Genomic DNA, 26,602 nt, shown 5'->3' on the forward strand with positions numbered 1-26,602 from the left:
GGCAAACAAGTAGCAGGCTCAGTTCTTCTGAATCTGAGGGCAGTCCAACATAGGGTGTGTTCATCCCTTAGGATTGAGCATTCAGCTCACCAAGTTTAGAAACTCAATTTCATTGCTTCCCTCTGAAGGATACAACTTTATATAGCTAGAATTTATTTGTCCTTTCCACCTCTAAGGTTTTTATGGGTTCTCTGGCCAGTATATTGGAGTACCCCTATTCTTCTCTTTGTGTGCTGGTGACAAACTGACAAAGCTCTAATTTTACTTTTTCTAGTTTCTGTACTGGGAAGAGAATTAGTATCTCACCACTGGCTTCCAGGTGGGCAAAAAGACAATATATGATCCAGTACCAGACCTGTGATACTCAGTGATGATGAGTGTTTTGAAAAGGGGAAATGTAGGACTATGTATGCAATCTACCTTAGCCAAAAAAGCCACACACATCCTGAGAAACTACAGCTTGTTTTAAAGAGGTCTTAAATGCCCCCGTTGAATTTTTGCCAAACTCACCTTTTCACATTGTTTCCTGGTGTTAGTCCTAGAGCCCTGAGTTCATCCACTATGAAACCAGGCTATCTGAGACTATCCCCAACCTACCTTGGCAGCAGTTTGTTAGTTTAGTTGGTATTAGTTTGAAGATCTAACCCCTCTCATTTCTGGGATGAAGAGGTGTCAGAGAGGGAAGTTTTCTTGCTTATTGTCAGGGAGAAAGTGAGTGGCTGGGCAAGATTGCAGTGCAGACAATAACAGCAAACATTTATATGTACTAGGTTGTACAATGGATAGAGTCAGGCCTGGAGTCAGGAAGACTCTTCTTGAATTTAATTCTTTCCTTAGATATTTACTAGCTGTGTGCCCCTGGGCAAGTCACTTAACCGTGTTTGCTTCACTTTCCTCATCAGTAAAATGAGCTGGAGAAGGAAATAGCAATCTTTGCCAAGAAAACCCCAAAATGGGGGTTACAAAGAGTCGGACACGACTAAACAACAAATATTTATATTGCTTACTATGTGCTAAGTGCTTTACAGTTATCTTATTTGATCCTCACAACAACCTTGGGTGCTATTATTCCCATTTGACAGATGAGAAAGCTGAGTCATACAGCATTTAAGAGACTGGCCCTAGAAATTGTCTGAGGCCACATTTGAACTTGAGTCTTCCGAACTCCAGGTCCAGTGGTCTTTTGAGCACCTAGTTGCCCAAGATGTAATCCCACTTCATCGCTTCTTGGGGATGCTAGACTCTGAAGATCTCTCCCAACCACCACCGCCTCTTGGCCGTTCCTAAGCAAAGAGACACCCGGCAAGCAATTACCGTAACAATGAAAACCGGTCAGAAGCCTGGGGTGTAGCTCCATTTATGGAAGGGTTCCTAGGGAAGACAGGTTTGATTAACCCTAGAGGATATACAATTAGTCCCCACCTTACCCTAGTATAGCACTTCCAGTCTTGTGCAGCCCTAAGTAACTTGGGAGCTGTGGTCCACCAGAGGCAGAGAAGTGTCAACCTGCGCGGGGCTTCTTGGGAGCAGTAGTCTACCAAGAAGCCGGTTTAGGCCGGCCTCAGGTGGAGGCTGCGCGGTGTTCCCTGGGAGCGGTAGTCTACTGGGAGATATCCGGCTGCGCGCAGCTTCCTGGGAGTTGGAGTGCGTCTACTGCCGATAGGTCGGCTTCTGCCGAGCCGTCGTGAGAAAGGCTTGCAGGTTTCTCAGACCAGCGGTCTGCTAAGAAACAGTCACGGCAAGGATTCCCGTTACATTCATGGCGACTTATAGCTTGGCGAACGAGAGGCTGCGGGCTTTGGAGGATATCGAACGGGAGATAGGGACTATCCTGCAGAGTGCCGGTAAGAGTCGAGTTTAGGCGCGAGGAGGCCTGGCTTTACGCACATGCGCTGACCCCATTTACCTCTGGTCCTTCCCTTATTCCCCGGCGGGGCGGGGACTCCTGGCCTGGAGGAGTAGTCGAAGGGCGGAGCTCCTAGCTTGCTGGGGGCGTGGTCATGTTGGGAGCTCCGCCCCATTAAGCGAAATTTGGGCTCTCTTCGGGGCAGGAAACGTGATCCTGGAGCTGTCCAAGGAGAAGGCCAACGAACGACTGCTGGACCGGCAGGCGGCAGCCTTCACCTCTTCTGTGCAGCACGTGGAAGCCGAACTGTCAGCCCAGATCCGATACCTGACTCAGGTAGGTGCCCAGGAGAGGTCAGTGCCTGGGGAAGGAGGTGAGGTCAAGGCCTGGGAGTTAAAATCTGAGGATTTGGGTAATCTGTTGGCGCAAGAGTAGGTGGTGTTTAAAGCTTCAGCAACCTAGGTATTCCATTCTTCATCCTCATCAGTTACCTCGATGGGGAAAAAACAATGGGAGAAAGGGTTCTTTGTGCTGGGAGTCCCCCCCCCCCCAAAAAAAAAAATAATCCAAAGCCGAATGGATGCCAAGAAACTGAATGGTACGGGCAGGCTACATTCCAGAAACAGATGCAATTCAAATTCAGTGACTTCAGCCCTAGGACTTTGGCTACTCTTTAGAGTAGAATAAGAGTAGCTAGAAGTTATAGTTTGCAGTGACAATATTGACAGGGAAAAGTGCAGAATTAGGTAGCACACTGAAATTGGGAGCCAGGAAGACCTGTTTTCAAATACTTCCTCAAAGTTACTATTTGTGTGGCCATGTAATTGGTCTGTACTTAATTTTCCTTAGTTGCAAAATTAAGGGATTGGACTCAACAGCCTTTAATGACCCTTCTAGTTCTAAATCTGTTATCAATAACCCCAAAACAAGCTGGGAAGCAACTAGAAAGAAAAATTTATTAAGTTATAAGTTTCATAAAGATGGTGACTTGTTTATTTTTGTATCACTCCCAGTATCTTGAACAGAGCTTTAATGCTTTTTTTTTTTTTTATAAATTAGTGAGAGCTGGTGGACACCTGGGTCCTGAAGAAGTATATTAGTGGGATTTGGATGGATGTCTGGATCCCTCAGGGGAATGAGGTGGTGGGGTGTGGAATAGGGTGAAGGTAAGAACCAACTGACATGAGTGTTCATTCTTAGGTAGCAACTGGACAGCCTCATGAGGGTTCCAGCTACTCATCAAGAAAGGACTGCCAGATGGCCCTGAAACGAGTAGATTATGCTCGATTGAAACTGAGCGAGCTGGCACGGACCTGTGAACAGGTGTTGGAAACCTAAGAGTAGAGGTCCTTCCTTTTCCCTTCTTCCATACTTCTGTTGTCTTAGACAAAGTATTCAGGCCATGATACTAAATGAGGAGAAGGAGGCGGTGTCTTACCAGGCTTCACCATTAAGAAAATCCATGGGAAAGAAGAAAGATAATGACTTGCTTCACCCAAGAACTCTCCACAGATTACCTCTTAAACTAGGACTTGGAGATCCTAATATACAATTTCTTTTTCCACCCTACATTTTCATTTTCCCATGATACTTTGGGTTCTTCTTGCCTCTTTGGTTCAGTTCAGACACACAAAATGGGCAAGAATATTTGACTGTTTTTAATAAGCCTATAATTTCCATGCATCATAAGGTAGGAAGGGATAAGGCATCTAATTAATTAGGGAGGATATAAAAAGAGAAGAGCTGAGGGAATAGTAGGAGAGTGGAGTTCAAAGTCATGTGAGGGGTAGAAATGAGTAGGGTGGTACCTGGGTACTGAGGTGGGTAGCAAGAAGAGTAAATTAGTTGACTTGTACATCCTAGAGAGTAGAGCAGTGAGTGCAGGGGGAGATATTGATGGGATCTTGGGGAAAGACAAAATTGTCAAGCAGAAGAAGAGGATTTCTGGGAGACTTTGATTGCAGAATAGACTTAGAAATTAGAAAACAATCACATTTAATGAAAATTATACTAAATCTTTAGATTCAATGAGAGAAGCAAATATTATTGTAGAACAGTTGTCTTGGGGAAAGGCCTCCTTCTTTCCAGATGGCTGAAGCATGGCTTATATCAAGGAATCAGCTGGATCTGTCTCACAAGGGATTATCAGCTCAAAACCTAAAAAGATGAGAGAAAAGAGAGTGGACTCCTGAAGAGAATGAGAGTTGTGGGTATTGTGTAGTGAGGGGTATTCCTGAAGGCTATGGAACTAGGCAACAAAACCCTATACAATCTGGGGCTTGCCTCTCAAACTTTATTTCCCACCACTCCTTTCCTCTGCTTTGGCAAAACTGGCCTGTTGATGGATCTCAAAATATGTCTTTTGTCTTTGTTCAAATAATTCATCCGTCTTAGAATGTTTCTGTGCCTACTCTGTTTATCAAAAATCCTATGCCCACTCAAAAGCCTTTCTCAAGTCAAGTGTAAAGCCTTTCACACGTGGCCCCATCTGTACTACATTAACTACCTCTACCATTTGGCCCTTGGCTAATCCTTATATTGTTAATTATCTTTTTTAGGGATATGTCCTGTTTGCTCAGGTAGTAAGCCTCTCAAAATCAAACACTGTCATATTGCTTCTTTGAATTCTCAGAGGCCCAAATGGTGCTCTGCATACAGGAGGCACTCAGCATGTGGTGATTGTAGTGCCACTCAAGATAAAGCCATAAATTCAAAGTCAGAAGACCATAGTCACATACCTAATTCTGCTGCTAACTAGCTTAGGGGCTCCTTAACCAGTAAGGATGAACTCAAGTGAGACCCTCTTCTGTAAAGTGAATGGATAGGAGACTATAATGGATAGAGCACTGTACTCTGAGTCTGAAAACCTGGCTTTAGCTCCTGGTTCTGCCACTTAAATTATAGGATTTGGATTTGGAAGGGTCTTTAAATCCCTTGCTGTACAGATGAGAAAGGGGATACTATTTTATAGCATCATATGAGCTAGAAGAGACTTTAGAGGTCATCACTTTACAGATGAGGAAATGGGAGAACCAAAGTTACATAATGGCAGAGCCAGGATTTGAACCCAGGTCCTCCAACTCTAAATTCAGTGCTTTTTATAGTATACTAGACAGCCTCTGAGAAGAGGAACCAGGGGCTGTAAATGGAGCTGAGTCTAGAAGGGCAGATTCCCTTGGTCCTTTGTGCAACTGAGATTTATGGTACCAGAACACCTGGATCCAACATTTACCTTTGGGATACCCCTTTGGAGATTCTACAGCTACTTGCTTCCGACACAAGACATAAACAAGAGCTCCAGTAAGGACAAAGACAATTCCAAGTAGGCACAGAATAGGTGTGATGGCAGAGGTGTCCAGCTGGACCATTTGTCCCTTCTCATCTTCCCACTTCAGGTTTGCAGTGCTGCTGTTCTCCCGAGTGGCACCAGTGGTGTCATTGAGATATCTATTCCTCATTCCTCCAGGCTGGGTTCTTGTTGACTGGTTGGCCTGGGAGAATGGCTCGGTGGTGGTAAATGGGGGTGATTGGTCTAGTCCTGTAGGGCTCTGGATTGTGGTAGTGGGGTAATCATCCTGGGTGCCCTGATTACCAGACTGGTATTTCTTGGTGAATCCACATTCTGGGAAGACAAGATAGAGAAGTCTGGGAAACTGGAGAGAAGCGTGAAGGAATAGGGAATCGAAGTCAAAGATCTAGTAGAGATAGTGGGATAGGTAAGAGAGTTAAGTAGAAGACTTAAAGGGGGATAGATGTAAAGAATATAACTCCTTAATCCAGTCTTTCCAACAATCTTCTTCCCGATCAAAAATCATTTATTAAGAGTTTATTATGTAAGGAACTGTGCTAACCTTGGAGATACAAAAAAAAAGCAAAAAACATATACCTGCCCCAAAGGATCTGACATTCTTTTTTTTTCCCCCAGTTTTTTTTTAAAGATAAATGTTATTGCTATCTTTTTTTGGTGTTGGGTTTTTTTTGTCTTTGTGGAGGGGGGAAGGCAGGACAATCGGGGTTAAGTGACTTCCCCAAGGTCACACAGCTAGTAATTTTAAGTGTCTTGAGGTCAAATTTGAACTCGGGTCCTCCTGACTCCAGGGCTGCTGCTCTATTCACTGTGACACCTAGCTGCCCCTATCTTTTGTTTTTTACATTCTCAGAATTTCTCCCAGTATTTCCCCCTACCTCCCAGAGAGCCATTCTACATAACATTTTTTAAAAGAAAAAGGAAGAGAAAAAAATCAGCAAACCAAACAAGGTTAAAAAACATATACAATATTTTACATCTGTGCATCTTCCACATCCGCAAAGAAATAGGAGTGTGTCATATCTTTCCTTTGGAACTATACTTGTTCTTTGTAATTTTGCAACACTCCCTTTTGATTTCTTTGATGGTTCTTTTCATTTGCATTGTCTTGTTATGTATATTACTTTTTGACTTTATTTTACTCTTCATGTCTTTCCATATTACCCACAATTTCTTTTTTTTCTTTTTAGAGGGGGGAATGCAGGGCAACTGGGGTTAAGTGACTTAGCCAAGGTCACACAGCTATTGTTAGGTATCTGAGGTGAGATTTGAACTCAGGTCCTCCTGGCTTCAGGGCCAGTGCTCTATTCACTGCACTTCCTACCCATGACCCACAATCTCTTAACTGCTAAATCCAAGGGTCTTTTTTTTTCCAGTCCTTATCCTTCCTGACCTATTCAACACCTGGCAATGTTTTGATCACTGATAGGTTCTCTTCTATATGGTTTTTTATGCTTTCCTGGTTCTCCTGTGACCAGGCGATTGTTCCTCATTTTCCTTTGCTGGATCATTATCTATGTCCTTTCCCTTTTCCCTAGATGTACCCCTATGGCTCTGTCCTGTTTCCTCTTCTTTTTCTATATCCCCCTTACTTTAATCTTATCATCTACCATAGGTTCATTTGTTATCTCTATTCAGATGATTCCTAAATCTGTGAAGCCAGCCCTCACCTCTTTCCTGAACTCTAAAACTTTATCTCAGTATTCAGTCAGTAGTTTCTTCAGTTGTGTCCAACTCCTCGTGATCCCATTTGGGGTCTTGAGTGGTTTGCCATTGCCATTTCCAGCTCCAAATGAGGAGACTGAGGCAAACAGGATGAAAGGACTTACCCAGGGTCACAGAGCTAGTAGGTTGGATTTGAACTCAGTAAGAGGAGTCTTCCTTCACTCTAGGCCTGGCACTCTACCCACTGTGCCACCTAGCTGCCCATATCTCAGCCTAACTTCAAAGCCCAACTCAACTGCCCCCTTTTCTGATCAGCCCAGTTTTAAGTGCCTTCTCTCCTAAAATTTCTTTGTATTCTGAATGTTGTTTTTACCAGTAGAATGTAAGGTCAAGCACTGTTTAATTTTTTGTGTCTGCAGGCTCAATACCTAGCATGATGCCTGGTATGTGGTAGGATTTCAATAAATGCTTGTTGAATTGTTCAGTAAATGTTTATTAAATTTAATTGAGAAGAGGAGAGAATTGGAAGGAAAATAATAGCTTGGGAGGAGGCAGAAAGGAAGACAGGAAAGGTGAGGGAACAGAATTAACTGATGAGAAGAAAAGAAGGAACCAAGGTTAAGGAATGATAGAACTCTTTGAAAATAGAACAGAGAATAAAGAGAAAGCTGAAGAGAAATAATGTTAATGAGAAAAACAGGGAAGAAGTTGTTTAGAGCTATATGGACTCTTACCATGCTTGTCAAAGCAACTCCTTAGCTCCTGGACCCAGGAATTCTGGGGACTTGAACACAGAGTTTTTCTGGGCAGTCGGAACCTGGTTAGGAATTGGGGAAGGTATACTGCCTCAGTTCCCAATTCTGTAGTTTCACTTTACCCTTTTTTTTTACACTGCTAGAAATGTAGTTCAAGCTGGCCCTTCCTCATTCCTTTTTTTTTTTTTAAGAGACATTTTTACTTCCTGAAGTAACTGTGGAAACTTGTCATGCTGCTAGTTTCACTAGAGGTGAAAGGACTTTAGTACAGGGGAAAGAAATACCAACATGATTACCAAACACACTGAGAAATGATCAACCTGATTATTTTCTGACATCTTAAAAGTTGAACTGTATATACAATATGGCTCAGTTTTTACAAATCTGAAAAAAATACATTGGTTTTTATAATTGTTTTCGTTTTTACATTCATTTTTTCACTTTTCAGTTCCAAATTCCCTTCCTCATTCCTAAGCAATGAGACAGCTTGGGATTCTCAGGCTACTGGACCAGGTAGAGTTTCCCTGGAAGGGGGAGGGTGGAGTTTAAAAGAGTAAGAAGTTGGGGGTGAGGAGAAGGGGGAATGGTGTGGGTACTACCTTATGTAATTGTGGCAACTTTCATATCCCTTTAGCTTAGTAGTGAGTAAGTCCCATTGTGCAGAATTCGGGGTAGTGTGCAGCTTCAAGTCACAAGGGCAACTTCCTACAATGCTGCCATGGTTTCCAGTGACTAAGGGAGAGAGGGAATAGTAAGGACCCAGGTATGCGACAGTCTCCTCCCCAATTCCATCCCCAAAACAACCGCAACCACATCCCAGTCTATCCATCCCCAGGATTCAGGTGTCTTAACCAGTACTTCCTATCCGTTCAATCAACAGTAACCTGGAAGAAGACCTAAACTGAGCAACTCCCCCCTTTTTCCAGTCCCCACCCTCCCAACACACATTCACTCACTACTTTTTTCCCCAGAGTTCCACCCTAGCACCAACACACAACTTTCTTCCTCCGACCCGTCAGAATTCGAGCGTCTGACTGCCTTAGAGGTATGCAAATTTCTGCCTCTATATAGGACCCCGGCAGGTAGCCCTCATAAGCTCTTCCCCGTGGACCCCAAAATGCCGGACGACCTCTTCGCCACCTCAACCTTTGAGTCCTCGGGGATATAAGTCGACCCCAAATTACAAGGACACTTCAATCTCCCCAGAGCTCAGTAGTTCTGCCGTCCCTTCCCGCTCACACTTGGTTTCTTAACCCGTGCATTTCACGCCCCCGAAATGGACCGACCCATTCGCCATTCCCTCAAACCTGTCTGAATCCGCGTCAAGAACAGGAACAAGAACAAGAACTCCCAGGATCCTCTCATGCTCCGGTGCCCTGGGATGGCTAACGCAGAGCTACCAGCCATAAACTCTGGATTTCCGAACTTCTTGTCTGGCGGTGAGGGGTATGGTTCCCACTGGTCCCCGCCTCCGGAAAAGTTCAGAGGAAGAAAGCTCTTTATTTTAAAGTCGCCTTTACTTCATTAGACTGGGGTGTTGGATCGTCTTTGGTTTCGGTAGAAGGTAAAAAAAAAAAGTGACTACATCTGCCTCCCCAACTGGGAAGAGGATGGTGTGGGAGGGCAGGGAGACCACAAGGCAGACACAGATTTTGAGTAGCAAGGGAAACAGAAACATGTAGGGACAGGCAAGGAAATGGAAAGCGACTCCAACGAGCCGAAACTAGGTGTTGCTGAACCCGGGAAATTCCCACTATTTTCCCGAAGTTCATGAGTGCCTGGAAAGATGACTAGAGCAGGGAATGGGGGCATCGAAGGGGTGCCACAAGAAGTCTGGGATTCTTTGCAGACAGAGCTTGGTGACCCAAGGTACTTTCACTTCTTCTTTTCCCTGTGGTAGGCGCCAGTAAACGATCGCCCACCAGACTCTGGAGAGAAGAAATACAGATTCAGTATTTAGCTGCCCTGAGAGGAGAGACAACTAGGAAGGAACTTTGAAGTGTTTCCTTACACTTCTCAGCTTAGGCAAAGATGGCAAAAGATGGAAATAGTGTGAAAGAGGGTTGCAAGAAGAGTAGTACTGTATGTTAGTTGGTGGATCTGGGAATTAACTTAGTCATTCCGGAAAACAATTTGGAATCACATGAGAGAAGGCACAGAACTGTACATACCCTCTGACCCAGTGATTATTCCACTAAAGACATCCTAAATGTATCAATATTCATAACAGCACCTTTTGTGGTAGTAAAAACTTGGAAACAAAGTAATTGTCCATTGATTAGGGAAATATTTTTAAAGGTGGTATATGGATATAAAAGAATATTGTGCCTTGAATAATAATATAAGATCTTCAGAAATTTGAGACTTATGTATGATACCGCAGATAAAAGAAAGCAGACCCCAAAGAATAAATATACACAACGATTGGTAATGTAAGTGAATACAACACTCAGATTAAATTTTATCATTATCAATATTGTTAATATTAATGTTGAACAAAAATCTTAATATTAATGATCAATATTAGTTACAGATAAGAGATGATGGAACATTCTACTTTCCTCTTGGTAAAGGATTGGAGGAGGGCTGTAATAATGTTACAAAATGTTAATAAGGTTACAAATTCTCAGTCAAGGTTGAGGTTTTTGCTTTGCTTAACTGTTGGGTTTGTTTTTGTAATTGTTGTAAGAGTTATACTTGTTATTAAGTATAGTGTAGAAAATAGTGCGTTCGTAAGACAAAGACATTTTTTAAAATAAAAGAAAGAAACAAAGGTACTTGATTGTTGGCGCCCAGAAGTCTCTGGACTCGGCCGTAGGGGAAGTATGGCCTTTGGATGGGGGTGGGGCGTTCTGCGCGAGGGTGCCAGGTCTAGGTTGGGGGTGGGGGGTGGGGCCGTGATGTCACAGCCCTCCCCTACGCCGCCGCAGTATTTACCTTCGAACAGAGACGGCCGCTGCGGCAGGTAAGGGAGACAGGGTGGAGGAGAAATAGAAATGGAAAGATAGAGAGCCCCTCAGGCATACACATACACATACACATCCAACCCAAATCTGGCCTAGACGATGGGTAACCTGACCCTTTTCCTTCAACTTTGTGATTATGGGCCGTTATGAAATTCACCTTTCTTTCCTGATGATTTCCCGGTTTTCCTCCCACAAACAAAACAAAGTCAGTCCCCAATGAAATAATCTCCATTCTAGATTCAGTTTCTGGGTTTAATTCAATCCCTGTTAACCTCTATCTCCAGCCTTTATTCCTTATTCTCAGCAGCTAATAATCCCTTATTTACAGTCTCCACTCCTAACCCTAAATAGTGACCCATTTAGTCCAATGCTAAACTGTAGCCCTCCTTCCTCAACTCCTTCTGCACTTCACTCTTTAACCACTATCCCCAAGACCCCTATCCATGACCCTCTTCCCTATTTACTGTTTAATTTTAACCCTAGTGAACCCAACCCAGCCCTAAATCATAGTCCCTACTTCTCTATCTTCACACCATTCTTTCCTACACAAACTCCAGTTCCTCACATGAGGTTCCTGTGTTCTTTTTCTTTCTCTGTGACTCGACTCCTTTGCATTCCTAGAAATCATGGAGTTTGTATCTGGGTATCGGGATGAGTTCCTCGACTTTGCTGCCCTTCTATTTGTCTGGTTCCGCAAGTTTGCCTCAGAGCGTGGAGCTGGGGTGGGTGGGGGAAATGGGCCTGAGGGTCGATCAAGGTTGATGGAGGCCCAGGTGAGACGGTTACCCCCAGACCCTGCCCTCTGGGTCCTTCATATCTTGCCCAACCATAGTGTGGGGATTAGCTTGGGGCAAGGTGCTAAGCAGGGACCTGGACCGGGCCTGGGCGCTGCCCGTCTTTTGGGAGATGAGCCCCTTCTCTGTCTCAGAGACCTCAGCCCCTATGTCAGCTTTGTTAGCCTTGAAGATGGAGAGGAAGAAGAAGATGGGGAGGAGGAAGGCACAGGTGGAGAGGAAGGTGAACTGGAGGAGGAAGGAGAGCAGGCCACCACCAGCAGGGAGCCTACCCAGGATGCTGAGACACCTGGGGAACCAGATGATGCTGAGGAAGAGGCAGGAGAGGACAGCAGCGGAGGGGACACCAGAGAGGATGGAGGAGAAGAGGAAATGGGGCCAGAGAAAAGAAGCAGAAAGAGAGGTGGTGAGAGACCCAAATATAACCTTACTCCCAATTTTGACCCAGTTAGTCAGTCTCCACCAAGAGTGACTGTTCTTATCATTGCTCTGTTCTGCTTGGAGAGAGAAATATTCACATTGACATTGTCTTCTTATGCCCTTGGACATTTCTCTCCAATACAAGACATTTTGAAGTAACATTTATAGGAATACTCAATGAGGAGCATTTTACAATATGATAAAATGTAGTTAAATTTAAAATGGGTTAACATTTTATATCAACAAATAGAAAAATAGTCACTTAATCTTTCAGGAAAGTTCCTGGAGAATTGAAACAATCACTTTCCTCAAGAGCTCTCCCCTCTGCTTGTCCCAAGTTACCTGAAGCAAACAAGAAAGATCTCTTCCCTTGGACTGATTCCTTATTCCTTTCTGGGATAATAGGGACTAAGGGTAGTGTCCTTAAGTGGAGCATTATTCTAATTACTTCAGAGGATGGGGAGAAAGCAATGATCTCTACTAGATCTGAGATATTTCTCTTTAAAAATGGTTACCATCTTGGGTCGGCTAGGTGGCACAGTGAATAATAGAGCACCAGCCCTGGAGTCAGGAGGACCTGAGCTCAAATCCAGCCTCAGACACTTAACACAAAAAACTAGCCATGTAATCTTGGGCAAGTCACTTAACCCCAATTACCCTACCTTCCTCCCTCCAAAAAGAAAAAAAAATGGTTACCATCCTTAATCCATTTTCTGGGACCTTTAGCTTTCTTTTTTCTACCCCTTTCACATTTTCCTTAAAGAAAAAGATTAGGCTTAAGAGAAAGAGCAGAAAAGTATTTAGTGGAGGTCATTATTTCCTGAGAAGTTTAAGTAGTGATAAGTCTTCCTTGTGGTAGATCTGAAAAGGACTAGCCTGTAGAAATATTTATTTCTTTTTTTGTTGTTTTGTTTTGTTTTTTTTGCTTTTTTGGAGAGGGGAAGGCAGGGCCATTGGGGTTAAGTTACTTGCCCAAGGTCACACAGCTAGTAAGTGTTAAGTGTCTGAGGCCATATTTGAACTCAGGTCCTCCTGGCTCCAGGGCCTGTGCTCTATTCACTGTGCCACCTAGCTGACCCAAAAATATTTATTTCTTAATATTTTCAGTTGAATTAAAAGAGATTTTAATGTGCAAGATATGTGGGTAGGGGAGGAGCATGGACAATCCCTCTCCCAGCTCCACTGAATTTACCCTATGTATGGGAATTCTTAATTATAGCAGCTTCTACTTCTCAGACTCCCCTTCTTCCCTGAAACCCTACCCCCAATCCACCTAGTCTTCCTTTGTACATAAGCTCTATGTTTCCTTAAACCCCAAACTTACACTTCCTTCCCTTTCATCTGACTTTTCCCCTTTCTTTTCTCAGATGCTGCCCCCCTACACCTGGCCTGCCTACTTCTGGTGACTGATGAACATGGCACTATCCTGGGCATTGACCTTCTGATGGGTGGACCCCAAGGGAGCAGAGGCAGGGCCATTGGGGCTGAGGGCCTGGCCCAAAGAGCTTATACTCTCCTCTGTCACAGTATGGCCTGCCCCATGGGAGCTGGAGATCCTAGAAGACCCCGACAGCTCACAGTGGGAGACCCCCAGCTGCATCGGTACAGAGATGTGGGTCCCAAAAGGATGTGGAAAATGACACAGGAAGGAGAAAAGGGGAAACATGGGGACCTAAATGCATTGGTTTCAGAAGGGTATGGAGGGTGTGTGTACCTAATGCCTATAAGGAATATAGGGACTGGGAAGGGAGTTTGGGACCTGGATGCCCCATGCCCCAGCTCTTGATGAGGTGGAGGGCTGGGTCCATATGCTGAAATTCATCTTCCTATTTACCCAAGGGAACTGGAAAACTTGGTCCCAAGGCTTGGGGTGAAGCTATCCAAAGCCCCAATGAGGACATGGGGCCCTCGTCCTGGCTTCACTTTTGCCTCACTCCGTGCCCGTGCCTGCCATGTATGTCACAGACACAGTTTTGAAGTGAAGCTGGTGCCCTGGTGAGCAGCTGTCATGAGTAGGAGTTAGACACTGAAGGTGGAGAAGGACAGGTCTGTTAAGTTATGTGTGCTGTCCTTCCCCATAACTGTTCTACCCTTGGTTCCATCTCCTCCAGCCCTCAGTGTGGTGCAGTCCTGTACTGTGGGGAGACCTGTGTCTGGGCTGACTGGCGACGCAGGCCAGATGATGTGAGCCATCGATTCTGGTGCCCAAGACTTGCAGCTTTCATGGGGCGGGCTGGGGAGCTGGCAGCCTTGCCCTTCACCTACACTGCTGGTACCAGGAATACCTGAGCCCCTGGGGGAATCTGGGGGACCAAGACCTAGACATTTAGAGAGTATGGAAAGGACCAAGATGCTGGGCTCCTAAGATAAAATGATGCCAAATTGGTGGGGAGAAGAAGGGATACTCTGAGGCTGGGGGCCAGAAGAGTGGTGTCTTGGGCTGGCACTGGGGTACAAAACACTAGAGTCTGGGTTAGTGTGTCAAAACTCCCTGGGGCTAGGAAGATAAATATCCAGGCCCTCACCTCCTTCTCTGCTCCTCCAGAGGTAACAAGTGAGATGTTTAACAAAGAGGCATTCCTGGCCTCCCGAGGCCTCACACGAGGGTATTGGACTCGACTCAGCATGCTCCTCCCAGGTCCTGTTGCCCCAGGATACCCCCCAGGAAACGGGCCTCCCCTCAGCCTCCTCCTCAGTGGTTTGTAGGGCATCCTGGAGGCTTGGGGTAGGGGGTGCTGTGCTGTGCTATGCCCCATTCTTTCCTAACCTCCTCCCAGCCTTGCTTATAGTTATCCTGTTCCAAAGCAATAGGGGATACAACTACAAAATGTGGGAGGGTGTTACAGGGAGGGGATGGAGGGAGGGCTAGAGGATGTCCTAGGCAACTGGCAACAAACATTAAGTTTTTACTAAGCCGCAGGCACTGTACTAAGACTGGGAATATCCTGCCCTCAAGGAGCTGACTTTCTAATGGGGGTAGGGTAGACCACACATCAAAGGGGGTTGAGGTGGGGGAGGGGAGAGGAGTTTCAGAAAAGTTCCTAACTCCCTCCAAATCCATTTGAAACACATACCAGTACTCAAACAAGGACTACTTCAGGGCCATTCTGTCCCCAAGTATCTCTGTAAGCCAGCACCTCTTCTAACTTACAAAAGAGGTCTCCTCCTTAGTCACTTTCTCACCAATCCCCCATCCTCACCTCCAGTTCCTATCCAAATGCCTCTAAGTATAATTTCAGATCAGCTCCTCTGTGGAAATGATTCATCATAGTCCCTCTCTTTCCTTCCAGAGCTAGAAATACCAGCCCAGGGTTCCTCTAAGACTCCAAGGGATAAGGAGGGCTAGGCTAATGGGGATCCCTCCTCCACCCCATACCTACTTCTTCCCTCAGGAGATCCTTATCAGCTACTTCAAGGAGATGGACCCCCCCTGATGCCTCCGGTGCCTCCTGACCCACCTCGAGGCCCTTTCGGTAAAAATTAGACACTTTCATCTCTGAAAGGAGAAGAGGAAGATGGGGAAGACAAGAACTAGAGGGCTTGCTGTCTGAATCCTTAAGAACAATAAGTACTCTGACGGGGAGGAATGTGTAGAAAGGAACCAGGTTGGAGGCCTGCCTCTCGCAGTAAGCCTTCATCTACCCATCCATTCACTCCTCCTCTTCTTCCTACCATCACCAGGTTCCTGGCAAGATTACTATGCATGGCGTGGCTTGGGCCTGGACTCTCCTTTGGCTGTTCTCCTTACCTACCCACTTACTGTCTACTATGTTATTACCCACCTGGTGCCCCAGTCTTGTAAGAAAGGAATGGAGAAGATGGGTGGAATTGGGAGAGACCTGAGATGGGAGAAACAGTGGAAGGGGTTGGAGTCAGACTGAAGTAAGAAAAGGTAGAGAACCAGAGGGCTGGAGATAGAGGACAGAGTGGAAGGGCTGAGGGGTTATCAGTTTAATAAACTGCCTCTCCCCTTCTCCCCTTTCACATATACCCCTAGTCCCAGAGCTAAACATCCAGAACAAACAGTCGTTGAAAATCCACGTGGTAGAGGCTGGGAAGGAGTTTGATCTCATCATGGTGTTTTGGGTGAGACACCCAAGAGGAAAGTAGATGGGGTGGATGGGACTAGGTGATTTCTGACCTGGAAGGTACTAAGGGAGGCAGATGACTGAGTCCCTGAAGAGGGGACTCTAGGAGACTGAATTATTGGGGTCTTTTATGAGAGTGAGCTGGAAAAAAAAACAGACACCTGGGTCTTGGAAGGGGGCGTGGGAATAGTTGGCCTTTATCCCCTAGGGTCCAGTAGGGAATTTGAGGAAGCAGCTACCTAGGACATTCAGAAGGAACTGGACTGGATGGAGGTGGGGAGAGGACAAGAGTACTGTGGTGGTTGGGGGAGAGGGATGGACAGTCAAGTGTAACATTCCCCATTCTTCTACCTAGGAGCTCTCTGTTCTACTCCCTCATGTGGCCCTGGAGCTGCAGTTTGTAGGTGGTGCTTTGCCTCCTGAGAATGACCAGCAACATTTTACCCTTCAGAGGGTATGATGGTCCTGGGGTGGAGAGTTACCCTGATCTGAGAGGATCAGATACAGTCCAGATAAAGCCTTTGCCCCACCACAGCCACAGAAGAGCCTGTGCTCTTCTTTCCCATAACTGATCTTTTCTCTCTCTTTCATTTCTTCCTCTCTTAATACATATCCCCAAACCCCCAAACTCTCTTTGATCTCCTTGCACCAGGATGGATCAGGAGTATCTGTCCGTCCAGGCTCCGGTGTATCTGCCCGTCCAGGCTCTGGAGCTAAAGAGAAGGGTAGTCGTAGAGATCTTCAGATCAAGGTGTCTGCCCGGCCCTACCACCTACTTCAGGGACCCAAGCCTGATTTAGTGATTGGTAAGAGGCCCAAATGACTCTGTGTGTGTGTGAGTATATGTGTGTGTGAGAGAGAAAGAGAATGTGTGTGAGGGAGACACAGAGAATGTGTGTGTGTATGTCTGAGAGTGTGAGAGAGAGTGTGTGTGAGCAAATATGGCCTCGGACACTTTAACACTTACTAGTTGTGTGACCTTGGGCAAGTCACTTAACCCCAATTGCCCTACCCTCCCCCCTCCAAAAAAAAAAAGAGAGAGTGTGTGTGTACACAGGAGAAGGTAGCTAGAGTACACTCTTCACTCTCTCCCTTCTGCCTCTTCCTCAGGATTTAACTCTGGCTTTGGTCTTAAGGATACCTGGTTGAGTTCTCTGCCTCGATTACAGGTATGGAGAGTGGAAAGGAAAGGGTTGGAGGAGAAAGGGGGAGAGGACTATGGGGGACACTGTCCTTTCTCCCTTCTTTCTATTACTGACCTCCCTTGCCCACCTTTTCACTCTTTGGGTGTCCTTAAGTGTTTCTAAGACTCTAAATCACCTATCATCTTCCCCTTTATCTTAGATATTTTCTCCTCCTCTCAAATTCTCCAGTGTGTACAAAGAGTGAAGTGCTTCTGTGTCCCTATCCTCCGCTTTTTTTCCTATGGCAAGGATCTCTTGGGGTGGAGACACTGCCCATATGGGAAGGCTTAAAAGGGGCCTCTAATCCTGAATATTCTCCTCCAGTCTCTTAGAGTCCCTGCATTTTTCACGGAGAGCAGTGAGTACAGCTGTGTCGTGGATGAACAGACCATGGCTGAGGCCACAGGAGGGGGGACCAGCCCCCCACAGCCCAACCCCTTCCGATCACCCTTCCGCCTCCGGGCCGCAGACAACTGCATGCCTTGGTGAGGGTCTTTTCTGGTGCTTGAACCCTTTTTCCCTTGATGGGAAAATCCTTAAATCCCTTGTCCTTTCCTTCCCCACTACTAATTTACTCCCTAATGCTCCCCTCTTATCATCCTTAACCTTCCATTTCTAGACTCCTAGGCTTCTCACAGATTTTCCTCCTTCATGACCCTTTTCATGGTGCCCATTTCTTCCACCCCCTTTAACACCCCACTCCATACACCCATAATCTCCTCTCTATAGAATTCCACTCAGAAACCTCACTGCCTTCAGCCCTGCACATCCATATCCCAGGCCCAGATCTCACTTATTCCCTTAGGTACTGTAACGCCTTCATCTTTCACTTGGTCTACAAGCCTCCTCAGGGGAGTGGGATCCGCCCTGCCCCTAGACCTGCCCCCCCTGTCCCAGCCCCAACAGTCCCTCTAGTCCCTGCCAGAAGGCGAAGAGGAGAGAAGAGGCCAAGTCGTGGAGGCCGAAGGCGAAGGTGAGAGTCAGAGATGGAATTATTACCACTTCCCATAAAACTGTTCAAAAGAAGAACCTTCAAGCAGAGGGGAAGGATAGCTGGGGAAACTGAAAAGGTGAATAAAATTACTGGTTGAGAGGCAAATGAAATAATGTGAACTGGCCTACTCTGTCCTCAGTAGATCCTCTAGGCAGCTAGGTGGCACAGTGCATAAGAGTGCTGGGTCTGGGGTCAGGAAAACCTGAGTTCAAATCCTGCCTCAGACACTTCTTAGCTGTGTCACCCTGGGCAAATCACTTAAATGCTGTGTGACTCAGTTTCCTCAACTGTAAAGTGAGGATAATAATAGTAGCCACCTACTAATTTCCCGAGGTGGTTGTGAGGATCAAATGAGATAATAATTTGTAAAGTGCTTAGGACAGTGTTTGGCTTACTCTGACATACTCTTAACGACTGCTTTCTGTGCTCCTACTCTTCCGCCCAAAACTTCTCTATACCAACTCTGTAGTCTTGACCTTAGCTTCCTCCTTCAAGAAGAGGTAGTCCTTCTTGATAAAACCAACCCTGATACTTGTACCGTTGGTACCATCCCTCGCCCTTTTTCCTCCAGAAACTTGTCCTATCATTTCTTTTCTTTTTCGTCTTTAGTATGTTCTTATCTACTATAGCTTGCTCCCTGATGCCTACAAACATGCTTTGGTCTTCTTTGTCTTATAAAAAACAAACAAAACAAAAAACCCTTTAGTTAGCCCCATAATTCCCTTAATCAATCCATCCTATATCTCTTCTTTTCATAGCCAGGTTGCTAATATAAGTCCTGTGGGGGAAGGGGAGACACAAGAACAGGATCACAAGGAGTTTGTGTATACACCAGAAATCCTCAACAATAAGCAAAGATTAGCCTAAGCTGCTTCAGAACAGAAGGTGCAAAAACTGTACCCACATACCACAACTGTGGGAATCAACAATTTTCGGGCTTCTTTGGTCTTAAGTCTTTCTGGGTTCAAAAGGGAAAGCTCTTGGCTATAATCTGAACATAAAAATATGCACTCTGGAAAATTATTATTGAAAACAAATATTCTCTCTTTAATTGACTATGCCCCTACCAGCCTGCATTAAGAAAATCCTACAGTTCCTTTTGGGTTTGGCTATGCTGTTCTCAATCCCACTCCACCTATGCATAGTCAAATTCACTGTAAATGAATAACCTGAGGGTTTTTTTTAAATAACAGTATTATATAGCATAGAAACGAAGTAAACAAGTGAATAAAGCTTCCAAATGACTATTACTTTAATTGCAACTGAGAGGGGACAAATAGCTTTCTCTCTGCCTAAACACACATACACTGGTTTGGAGGAGAAGCAGGTAATAAATAGTGTGCACATAAAAAGATTACTTTTCCTGCTGGAAGATGGAAGTGGAAGAAAAATGTAGTGGACTGAGTTTGTTCATCTTACCAACCCAACAGCTGCCCAGTCTGTTCTCAGTTCCTTATTCTAGTCTTTATCTGGATATTTCCCATGCTCCAACCTCCATCTCTACTATTTTCTACTGTCCTCTGCTCTCAGTTGCCAAATGAGCAATTACAACCAGCCGTTACTCAACTCTGTGCTTTAAAGGTCCTGAAGGGGTACCAGAAGGTTCTCTATCCTGCCTTTCTATCATCCCCACATTGCTTCCATTTTGCTCCTCCATCTGGTCAACACTTAGCTGCAAAAGTCTCTTCAAGGTCAAAAGTCACAGGAACTTTGAGAACTCTGGGTAATGTCTTTCCACCTATGGGTATATATTTCTAGAGGTCTTATGGAACAGTGGATAATATACTAAATTTTAAGTCAGAGGATGTGGCATCAAAATAAACATCTCTTAAAATGACAAGGATTATTGGTCTGACATCAATGGTAATCATGCCATTTATATCAAATGTACATTGTTACATTCAACAGACATTGTTCAATCATGTCCAGTTCTACATGACACTGTGAACATAATCATTGGGGTTTTCTTGGCAAAGATATTAGGAAATATGCTGGAGAAAGAGATGGCAAATTACTCCGGTCATTATATATTACATGTTGGCATCATGAGAGTACATGCATAAATACAGTACAAAAGCAAAAAGTCAAATATTTTTAAAAGCATGGTTGTCAATAATATTACTAATAGGCCTAAATAGTAACAAGCATGTATAAACAAAGACTAGAACTGTACAACTAACAATAGCTATAATAAATACATGCTACTAGCACATTAGGAAATAAACAAAACAGCAAAATAAAACAGAAGCATAACTGAGAAACATGAAGTTATTGACATTTGCAACTATATCAACGATATGCAAGATATGTCACAAGGGCAAATGTTAGTACTGTCATCTCGATACATGTGAAGCTATTTTTCTGCCTTTCCTGTAATATGTTATTACGGTCAAAGATGGGGGAGATTTAGCTCCCTTATGACCAGGAAACTTTTCTGTCCCTAGTTGATAATGAAGACTAATCATTACCAATCACCACCATCTATGTGCCTACATTTCTAAACCTGACCTTGGCTCACTCTTGAACATTTCTAGGCCCTGTAATCTAAGAGTCTCTAAAGCTGAAATTCTAGGCAGGAAAGATGCTGCCTCTGGTTTCTCTATGTCCTCCATCTCCAGGCAAAATTGTTAGGGTTACAATATACAAAGTCTTCATCACTTGACATATCACGTTCAAATACTCTTTGTACAAAACTGGTGGGGTGCCTCGTTTACTAAGCGTCCACTAAGCTAATTGTTCATTAGTTTTTCCTCCTGTCCATCATAGCATCTGACTAACTCTTGGGCATTCGGAGTTAGTGACAAATTGTCTTTACAGGTTCTCCCTCTCCCACCCCAGGGCAATTACGTAAACATACATATTGCCCAGTGGAAGTAAGGAAGAGACAGGAATTTCACCTGTGGTACTACAGGCTTACCCTATTACTATACCTCAGAGTGTGATTTCCTCCTCTGGGGAGTACAGGGAGGGCAGCTTTTACTACAAAGGAGTTTTCTAGGTTATAATAAAAAAAACCCAACAACTTCAAACAGCAACCTGATGAGTCATCAGAGCACTGGCTTGGAGGGCATGATTTAATAAAGCCAATTCAGAGATTCTGCCAATTTCATTGACTTGGGGAGCTCTCTGAGGACTTACAAGTTAGCTAAATCAATTAGATGCTCTAGACGGGGAGTGCCTTTTGCCCCCTTTTAGGTGACTGAGATGGTGTTACTTGTACCTGGCCCCATAAAGATGAGTCCTTTTGAAGCTGGCTTTCCAATAGTGATCTGCAGGGGAGGGTGTGAAGTTCCAGAAGGGAATGAGGCTTGATAGACTGTATTTATGCAGTTCCTCCATGGCCCACCACACCTTAAGTCTGACCTGCCTTGGGAGCAATTAGGTCCCACTTTCTGAGTTGGAGTCCCACGGGAATGAAGGTAATCATTAGCTACAAGACATACTAGACACAACCATACATGAGCACGTCAATTGGTGATATTTGAATGAAAGACTGGGAGAGATCAGAGCAAACGTATGAATGCTAATAGGTGTTCTGAGAGTGGTAGGAGAAAGCCTACATCCCCTACCCTGCCAGATGGGCAGAGCAGCATTCCTGCAGGGAGCTTTGGTGGCTTCTGAAAGGTGGTTGATAAGAAAATGATCAGTAATTTATGGGGGTGCTAATGAAATTGTATCTGGAAATCCCAGGACAGAAACAGTAAAGGGCCTCTCCTAAATTTAAGGTATGCTGTAAGGTTCCCAACCTCAGTGGCAGTCCTCAGTGTAACTCAAATATCTCTCTTCAGATCTGAGGGACTTTGGAGACCTATCTGTCTCAGGCCAAGGCCAGGGTTTCCCTGAGACTAGGATGGCCATAGCTGTAAGGACCTCAAGGGATCTCAGGCCATGTGCCAGAGTTGTGATAGAGAGGAGGGATGTCACATATATGAGGAGCTGCTAGACACCAGCATCTGGGTTACTGTAATACCTAAACTAACATGTAAAAACACTGGGTTACTATAATACCTAAACTAACATGTAAAGACACTCATTTCCATTAGGCGGTCTTGAGAGGCAGATCACTGAGAGGAGAGGCATCTCTCCTCCAGTTGAAGACCCCCTGTGTAGATCACAGTTGTGGCTAATCAGGAGTATATTGTGGGAATGAACGTAATGATTCTTGGAAATCAGTAACCTTTCAGGGCCTTCTGTCAAGCTCTGTGGGTTATTGTGGGTAGGGCCAAATGGCCACCCTTGAAGTTAACCAAACTGTCCTATATAGCTAATACTAAGCACTATTGGATCCTGAGAGAGGAGTAAAAGGTATTTCCTCTCTGGTGATGAAGATGGAGACTAGAGCACTTGTGTACCCAAGGCAGATGGCACCTGACAGCTTATAGTAAACTACAGGTGCTAAACAAAGTTATCAGCATGTCAATTGCTACAGCTTTACCTGATTTTGGTAAAGTGGTAACCAGGTAGCCCAGGCCTAGGGTAAGTGGTAGTGGGATATCAATCTTGCCAATGCCTTTTCTGTTCCTGTGGTTGAGATTAGTCAGGATCAGTTTGCTTTCAGCTGGGAAAGAGACTGGGATGCTTTCATTGTCTTTCCCCAGGGCTGTCTGTACTTGCTCTCATTCTGCCACACTCTGATGGGCAAAAAGAGACTTTCCTTCCTAAAGGTATTTGTGGGAATAACTACACTGATGATAAAATATTGATTGGGCCAGATGGGTCAATAATGGTTGAGACCCTGGATTGAATGGAGACCCATATGAGTGACAAAGAGAAGGAAATTAACCCAAGAAAATCCAGGATCTTGCCCACTCAGTAAAGTTCTTAGCAATACAATAGATGCAAAACCCAGATGATTCCAGGCATGGTTCAGGAAAAGCTCCTGACACTGGCAGAGTAGATTTTGGCAGACACCTATGGATGGCCAGACCAAATGACCATAAGTGACTATGTTTTCTGGAGTCAAAAGCTCCCCAAAGCAGCTATCACTATAATATTTTTGAAAAGCAGTTCTCTTGCTACTGGATCCTAGTTGCTACTAAGCAGATGATACACAAGGTCATACTATCACCCTTCACCCAAAGTTGCCTATTATGAGTTGGATAATGCAAGATGGGCTCTCTCAAGGTGAATAAGGCACAAGAGGTCTCTATTGTCGAATGGAAATGGTACATTCAAGGCCACTTGGGGCTCCTGCCTCTGTGGTTCTTATTTTTTTTTTTAAAGCAATTGGGATTAAGTAACTTGCTCAAGGTTACATGGCCAATTATTTCTGGGTGTGGTGCTGAGTATACAAATGAGTATCCAAGCCCGGATTTGATCCAGGTCATCCCGACACTGGAGCTGGTGCTCTTACTCGCTGAGCCACCTGGCCGCCCCTAAGCAATTGGGGTTAAGTAACTTGCTCAAGGTTACACGGCCAGGTGTTTCTGGGTGGGTGCTAAGTGTCTGAGCCCGGGATTCGATCTCCAGGTCTTCTCAACACTGGAGCCGGTGCTCTTACTCGATGTGCTACCTGGCCGCCCGGCCTCCTGAATGCCATTTTGTCTGGTTTACTGATGTCCGATGAGAGGGGTAACAAAACTAAGTTTCACTATTAAATCCCAAGAGAGGTGGGATCCTGGCGAGTGGTTCCTTGGAGCTTGTTCTTGTTCAGTTGCATCTAACTTCTCCTGACCTCATGGACCATAGTACAACATGCTCTCTTATTCTCCACTATCTCTCAAAGTCTGTCCAAGTTCGTGTTTGTTGTTTCCATGACACTACCTATCCATCTCATCTTATGCCATCCCCTTTTCCTTTTTCCTTCAATCTTTCCCAACGTCAGAGTCTTTTCCAGTGAGTCTCATCTTCTTATTATGTGGCCATAGCATTTAAGCTTCAGCTTTAGTATTTGACCTTCCAGTGAATAGCCTGAATTGATTTCTTTAAGTATTGACTGCTTTGATCTCTTTGCTGTGCAAGGGACTCTTGGAATTTCTTCTCCAGCATCACAGTTCAAAAGCATCGATTCTGCAATGCTCTGCTTTCCTAATCTAACTCTCACAGCCATACATTGTTACTGGAAAAACTATAGGTTTGACTATTTGAACATCTGTTGGCAAGAGGATGTCTCTGCTGTTAGTGTGCTGCTGAGACTTGTCGTAGCTTCCCTTCCAAGGAGCAAATGTCTTAATTTCATGGCAGCAATCACCAATCTTCAGTGACCTTTGAGCCCAAGAATATAAAATATGACGTAGCTTCCACTTCTTCTCCTCCTATTTGCCAATGATGGGACCAGTTGCCAAGCTCTTAGTTTTTGGTTTTTGGTGGTATTTTTTTTATGGTAAGCTTCAAGCTAGCTTTTACCCTTATCAAGAGACTTCTTAATTTCACTTCACCTGCCATCAGAGTGATATCCTCTGCATAGCTGAGATTATTGATATTTCTCCCAAAAACCTGAATTCCAATTTCACATGATATACTCTGCATATAAGGTGACAATATATACAGCCTTGTCATACTCCTTTTCCAACTTAAATCAACCAGTTGTTCCATGTTTGATTCTAACTGTTGCTTCTTGGCCCACATACAGATTCCTCAGGGGACAAGTAAGATGATCTAGTACTCCCATCTTTGGGGACTTGCCACATTTTGCTGTGATCCACACAGTCAAAAGCTTTAGTGTAGTCAATGAAACAGTAGTAGATTTTTTTTTCTGGAACTCCCTTGCTTTCTCCATGATCCAACGAATGTTAGCAATTTGATCTCTAGTTCTTCTGTCTCTTCAAAAACCAGCCTGCTCTTCTGGCAATTCTCAGTTCACAAGCCTATTAAGCAAAAACTTGGTGGAATGTGAAATGAATGCAGTTGTTTGGTAATTTGAACACTCTCTGGCATTGCCCTTCTTTAGGACTGGGACTTCAACCAATCTTTTCCAATCTAATGAACACTGTTAAGTTTTCCAAATTTGATGGCATATTGGGTACAGCACTTAAACAGAATCATCTTTTAGGATTTTAAATAGCCCAACTGGAATTCCATCACATCCACTAGCCACTTCAGCTTTGGTAGATGCATCCTCCCTTTTCTTTCCAGGTAGAATCATTTTATTTACTATTCTATCTCCCAGTGATTTTCTATGGGCTCCTTGCCTTCAGATTGGTGGCTTTCTTATTTTACTTCCATGGCCATAAAAGAGAAGAAGCTTCTGAGCTACTCAAGGCCAGACCTTCCCCAGTTAATTCCCTCCTTGTGGATGCACACCTGATTTCCATCTTAGTCACTACATCCATTAACTGGCTAAATTTTGTTAGCTTCTATTGCATCCTAAGACCAAGGAGGAAGTAGAGGGAACTCAAGGTGGAAAGACTGTATATCCATGGCATCAACCTTTATCAGATGACATTTCACTCATTCATCAATGTACACATTTAATCTGAGAGAACTGAGATGGGGCAGCTAGAAGAAACCTTCTGTCATACCTAAGCCAATGATAAATTTGGTAAATATACTGCCAAAGATATGACAAATTGGAGGACCCTTAAAAGATCTAGGGACACTGATGAGATGGTTGAACTACACATTCTGCTTTAGAGGAGGAATGTTAGGGCAGTGACTGGGGAAGGAAGCAAAAAGACCTTTTCCTATAAACTGCAGTGCCAGTGTTTTAATCCTGTGTAGACCTTGAATAAATAATAATAAGTATCAATGAAGATATTGAAACTATTGGATATTATCTCATTTTATCCTCATAACAAACTTGGGAGGAAGGTGCTATTATTATCTCCATTTTACAGATGAGGAAACTGAGGCAGACAAAAGTTACTGACCTGGAATTAAACGACTTGCCTAGATACAACTAGTGTGTCTAAGTCTGGTTTTGAACTTAGGCCATCTTGAAATGAGCACTCTATCTTCTGTAGCACTTGACTGCCTCTGGCATAAACTCAAGCAAAGAGGAGCCAGATCAAATGGAGAAGTACACCTCCAGACATCTCCTAAACCTTCTCCTTTTAGATCTTGGGGAGAAGCCAGATGGAATCCGACTGACATTCCCTGCTGACTCCTGCGAAAGTAATTAGGGAAAGGTCAGCAACTCAACAATAAGCACTTATTAAACACTTACTGTGTGCCTGGCTCTGTGCTAAATGCTGTGAATAAATAATAGAAAAAAGGAAGTCTGCTGTTGGAGTAGGACTCTCAATTCAGATTCAACTTTGGAATGAAATGAGGTACTAGTAAGTCACTGAACACTTACAAAAAAGAGGTTTACTTTGCCCTGAAACAACAAGGATAGGCAAAGAGGATATGGTGACACATAACTTCTCTAAATCCAGCCCCTCTTATGTTCATCTGGAAACTCATCTGGTTAAGTGGTGATCAGGGTATGGTGACTCACACAGGGTTTGGTGTCCATCAAGTCTGAAAGGCCCAGACTCTGGGCAGGGACTTTTTATGTCCCTAAATGAACAAGAAGCTACATCAGAGGAGCTGAGGCAGGTCCCAGGGATGGCTTTGTCTTCTGTAAAATCTACCCATGTTATAGATGGGAGGCTAGAGAAACTGTCATCAAAAAAACTGGTCCTGTCATACAAATCCTCAAGA

At 44.4% G+C, this 26,602-nt stretch overlaps 4 protein-coding genes and 1 long non-coding RNA gene across 9 annotated transcripts in view; 2 read left to right on the top strand and 3 right to left on the bottom strand.

The window, feature by feature from the left end:
* The window catches only part of VMO1 (vitelline membrane outer layer 1 homolog), a 181,968-nt gene that overhangs the window by 118,399 nt on the left and 36,967 nt on the right, over window positions 1-26,602 (bottom strand). The window lies entirely within an intron of this gene.
* LOC138142175 (uncharacterized) lies at window positions 984-1,567 on the bottom strand. The gene is made up of 2 exons (XR_011163377.1): window positions 1,428-1,567; window positions 984-1,283 (listed from the first exon to the last, which is right to left on the bottom strand). It is a non-coding gene; the product is annotated as an uncharacterized lncRNA (long non-coding RNA).
* MED11 (mediator complex subunit 11) lies at window positions 1,618-7,987 on the top strand. Its single transcript, XM_069063160.1, has 3 exons — window positions 1,618-1,844; window positions 2,052-2,182; window positions 3,047-7,987. The coding sequence occupies exons 1-3, from the start codon at window positions 1,760-1,762 to the stop codon at window positions 3,182-3,184; spliced, it is 354 nt and encodes a 117-aa protein (XP_068919261.1). The 5' UTR covers window positions 1,618-1,759; the 3' UTR covers window positions 3,185-7,987.
* On the bottom strand, window positions 3,825-9,286 carry CXCL16 (C-X-C motif chemokine ligand 16). 2 transcript variants are annotated; one of them, XM_069063159.1, is made up of 5 exons: window positions 8,881-9,274; window positions 8,173-8,305; window positions 7,553-7,635; window positions 5,079-5,468; window positions 3,825-4,003 (listed from the first exon to the last, which is right to left on the bottom strand). In XM_069063159.1, exons 1-5 carry the CDS (start codon window positions 8,978-8,980, stop codon window positions 3,951-3,953), a joined length of 759 nt encoding a protein of 252 aa, XP_068919260.1. In that variant the 5' UTR covers window positions 8,981-9,274; the 3' UTR covers window positions 3,825-3,950. The 2 variants fall into 2 exon arrangements, with proteins under 2 accessions (XP_068919260.1, XP_068919259.1); XM_069063158.1 differs by lacking the exon at window positions 3,825-4,003 and having other exon boundaries at window positions 4,945-5,468; window positions 8,881-9,286.
* ZMYND15 (zinc finger MYND-type containing 15) lies at window positions 10,482-20,028 on the top strand. 4 transcript variants are annotated; one of them, XM_069063153.1, is made up of 14 exons: window positions 10,482-10,538; window positions 11,161-11,739; window positions 13,121-13,355; window positions 13,593-13,748; window positions 13,865-14,025; window positions 14,299-14,451; window positions 15,146-15,226; window positions 15,435-15,551; window positions 15,751-15,839; window positions 16,197-16,295; window positions 16,494-16,647; window positions 16,952-17,010; window positions 17,350-17,510; window positions 17,868-20,027. In XM_069063153.1, the coding sequence occupies exons 2-14, from the start codon at window positions 11,166-11,168 to the stop codon at window positions 17,938-17,940; spliced, it is 2,112 nt and encodes a 703-aa protein (XP_068919254.1). In that variant the 5' UTR covers window positions 10,482-10,538; window positions 11,161-11,165; the 3' UTR covers window positions 17,941-20,027. The 4 variants fall into 4 exon arrangements, with proteins under 4 accessions (XP_068919254.1, XP_068919253.1, XP_068919257.1 ...); XM_069063152.1 differs by having other exon boundaries at window positions 17,831-20,025; XM_069063156.1 differs by lacking the exon at window positions 13,593-13,748 and having other exon boundaries at window positions 17,831-20,028.

The sequence above is a fragment of the Petaurus breviceps genome, unplaced genomic scaffold, assembly GCF_028583685.1.
Source record: "Petaurus breviceps papuanus isolate PSGF00001 unplaced genomic scaffold, PetGlider_PUasm1.0 90537, whole genome shotgun sequence".
In the NCBI taxonomy this organism is placed as follows: Eukaryota; Metazoa; Chordata; class Mammalia; order Diprotodontia; family Petauridae; genus Petaurus; species Petaurus breviceps.

What these genes read in the sequence shown, in the direction of transcription:
- MED11 (XM_069063160.1), top strand. Translation starts at nt 1,760, where the DNA reads ATGGCGACTTATAGCTTGGCGAACGAGAGGCTGCGGGCTTTGGAGGAT. An exon ending in GACTATCCTGCAGAGTGCCG is followed by an intron (nt 1,845 to 2,051) that starts GTAAGAGTCGAG and finishes TCTTCGGGGCAG; the next exon opens with GAAACGTGATCCTGGAGCTG. An exon ending in AGATCCGATACCTGACTCAG is followed by an intron (nt 2,183 to 3,046) that starts GTAGGTGCCCAG and finishes GTTCATTCTTAG; the next exon opens with GTAGCAACTGGACAGCCTCA.
- CXCL16 (XM_069063158.1), bottom strand. Translation starts at nt 8,980, where the DNA reads ATGGCTGGTAGCTCTGCGTTAGCCATCCCAGGGCACCGGAGCATGAGA. An exon ending in CTTGACGCGGATTCAGACAG is followed by an intron (nt 8,306 to 8,880) that starts GTTTGAGGGAAT and finishes TCTCTCCCTTAG; the next exon opens with TCACTGGAAACCATGGCAGC. An exon ending in AGTTGCCACAATTACATAAG is followed by an intron (nt 7,636 to 8,172) that starts GTAGTACCCACA and finishes ATTCCTAACCAG; the next exon opens with GTTCCGACTGCCCAGAAAAA.
- ZMYND15 (XM_069063152.1), top strand. Translation starts at nt 11,166, where the DNA reads ATGGAGTTTGTATCTGGGTATCGGGATGAGTTCCTCGACTTTGCTGCC. An exon ending in GCCCTTCACCTACACTGCTG is followed by an intron (nt 14,026 to 14,298) that starts GTACCAGGAATA and finishes CTGCTCCTCCAG; the next exon opens with AGGTAACAAGTGAGATGTTT. An exon ending in GCAGACAACTGCATGCCTTG is followed by an intron (nt 17,511 to 17,830) that starts GTGAGGGTCTTT and finishes TTATTCCCTTAG; the next exon opens with GTACTGTAACGCCTTCATCT.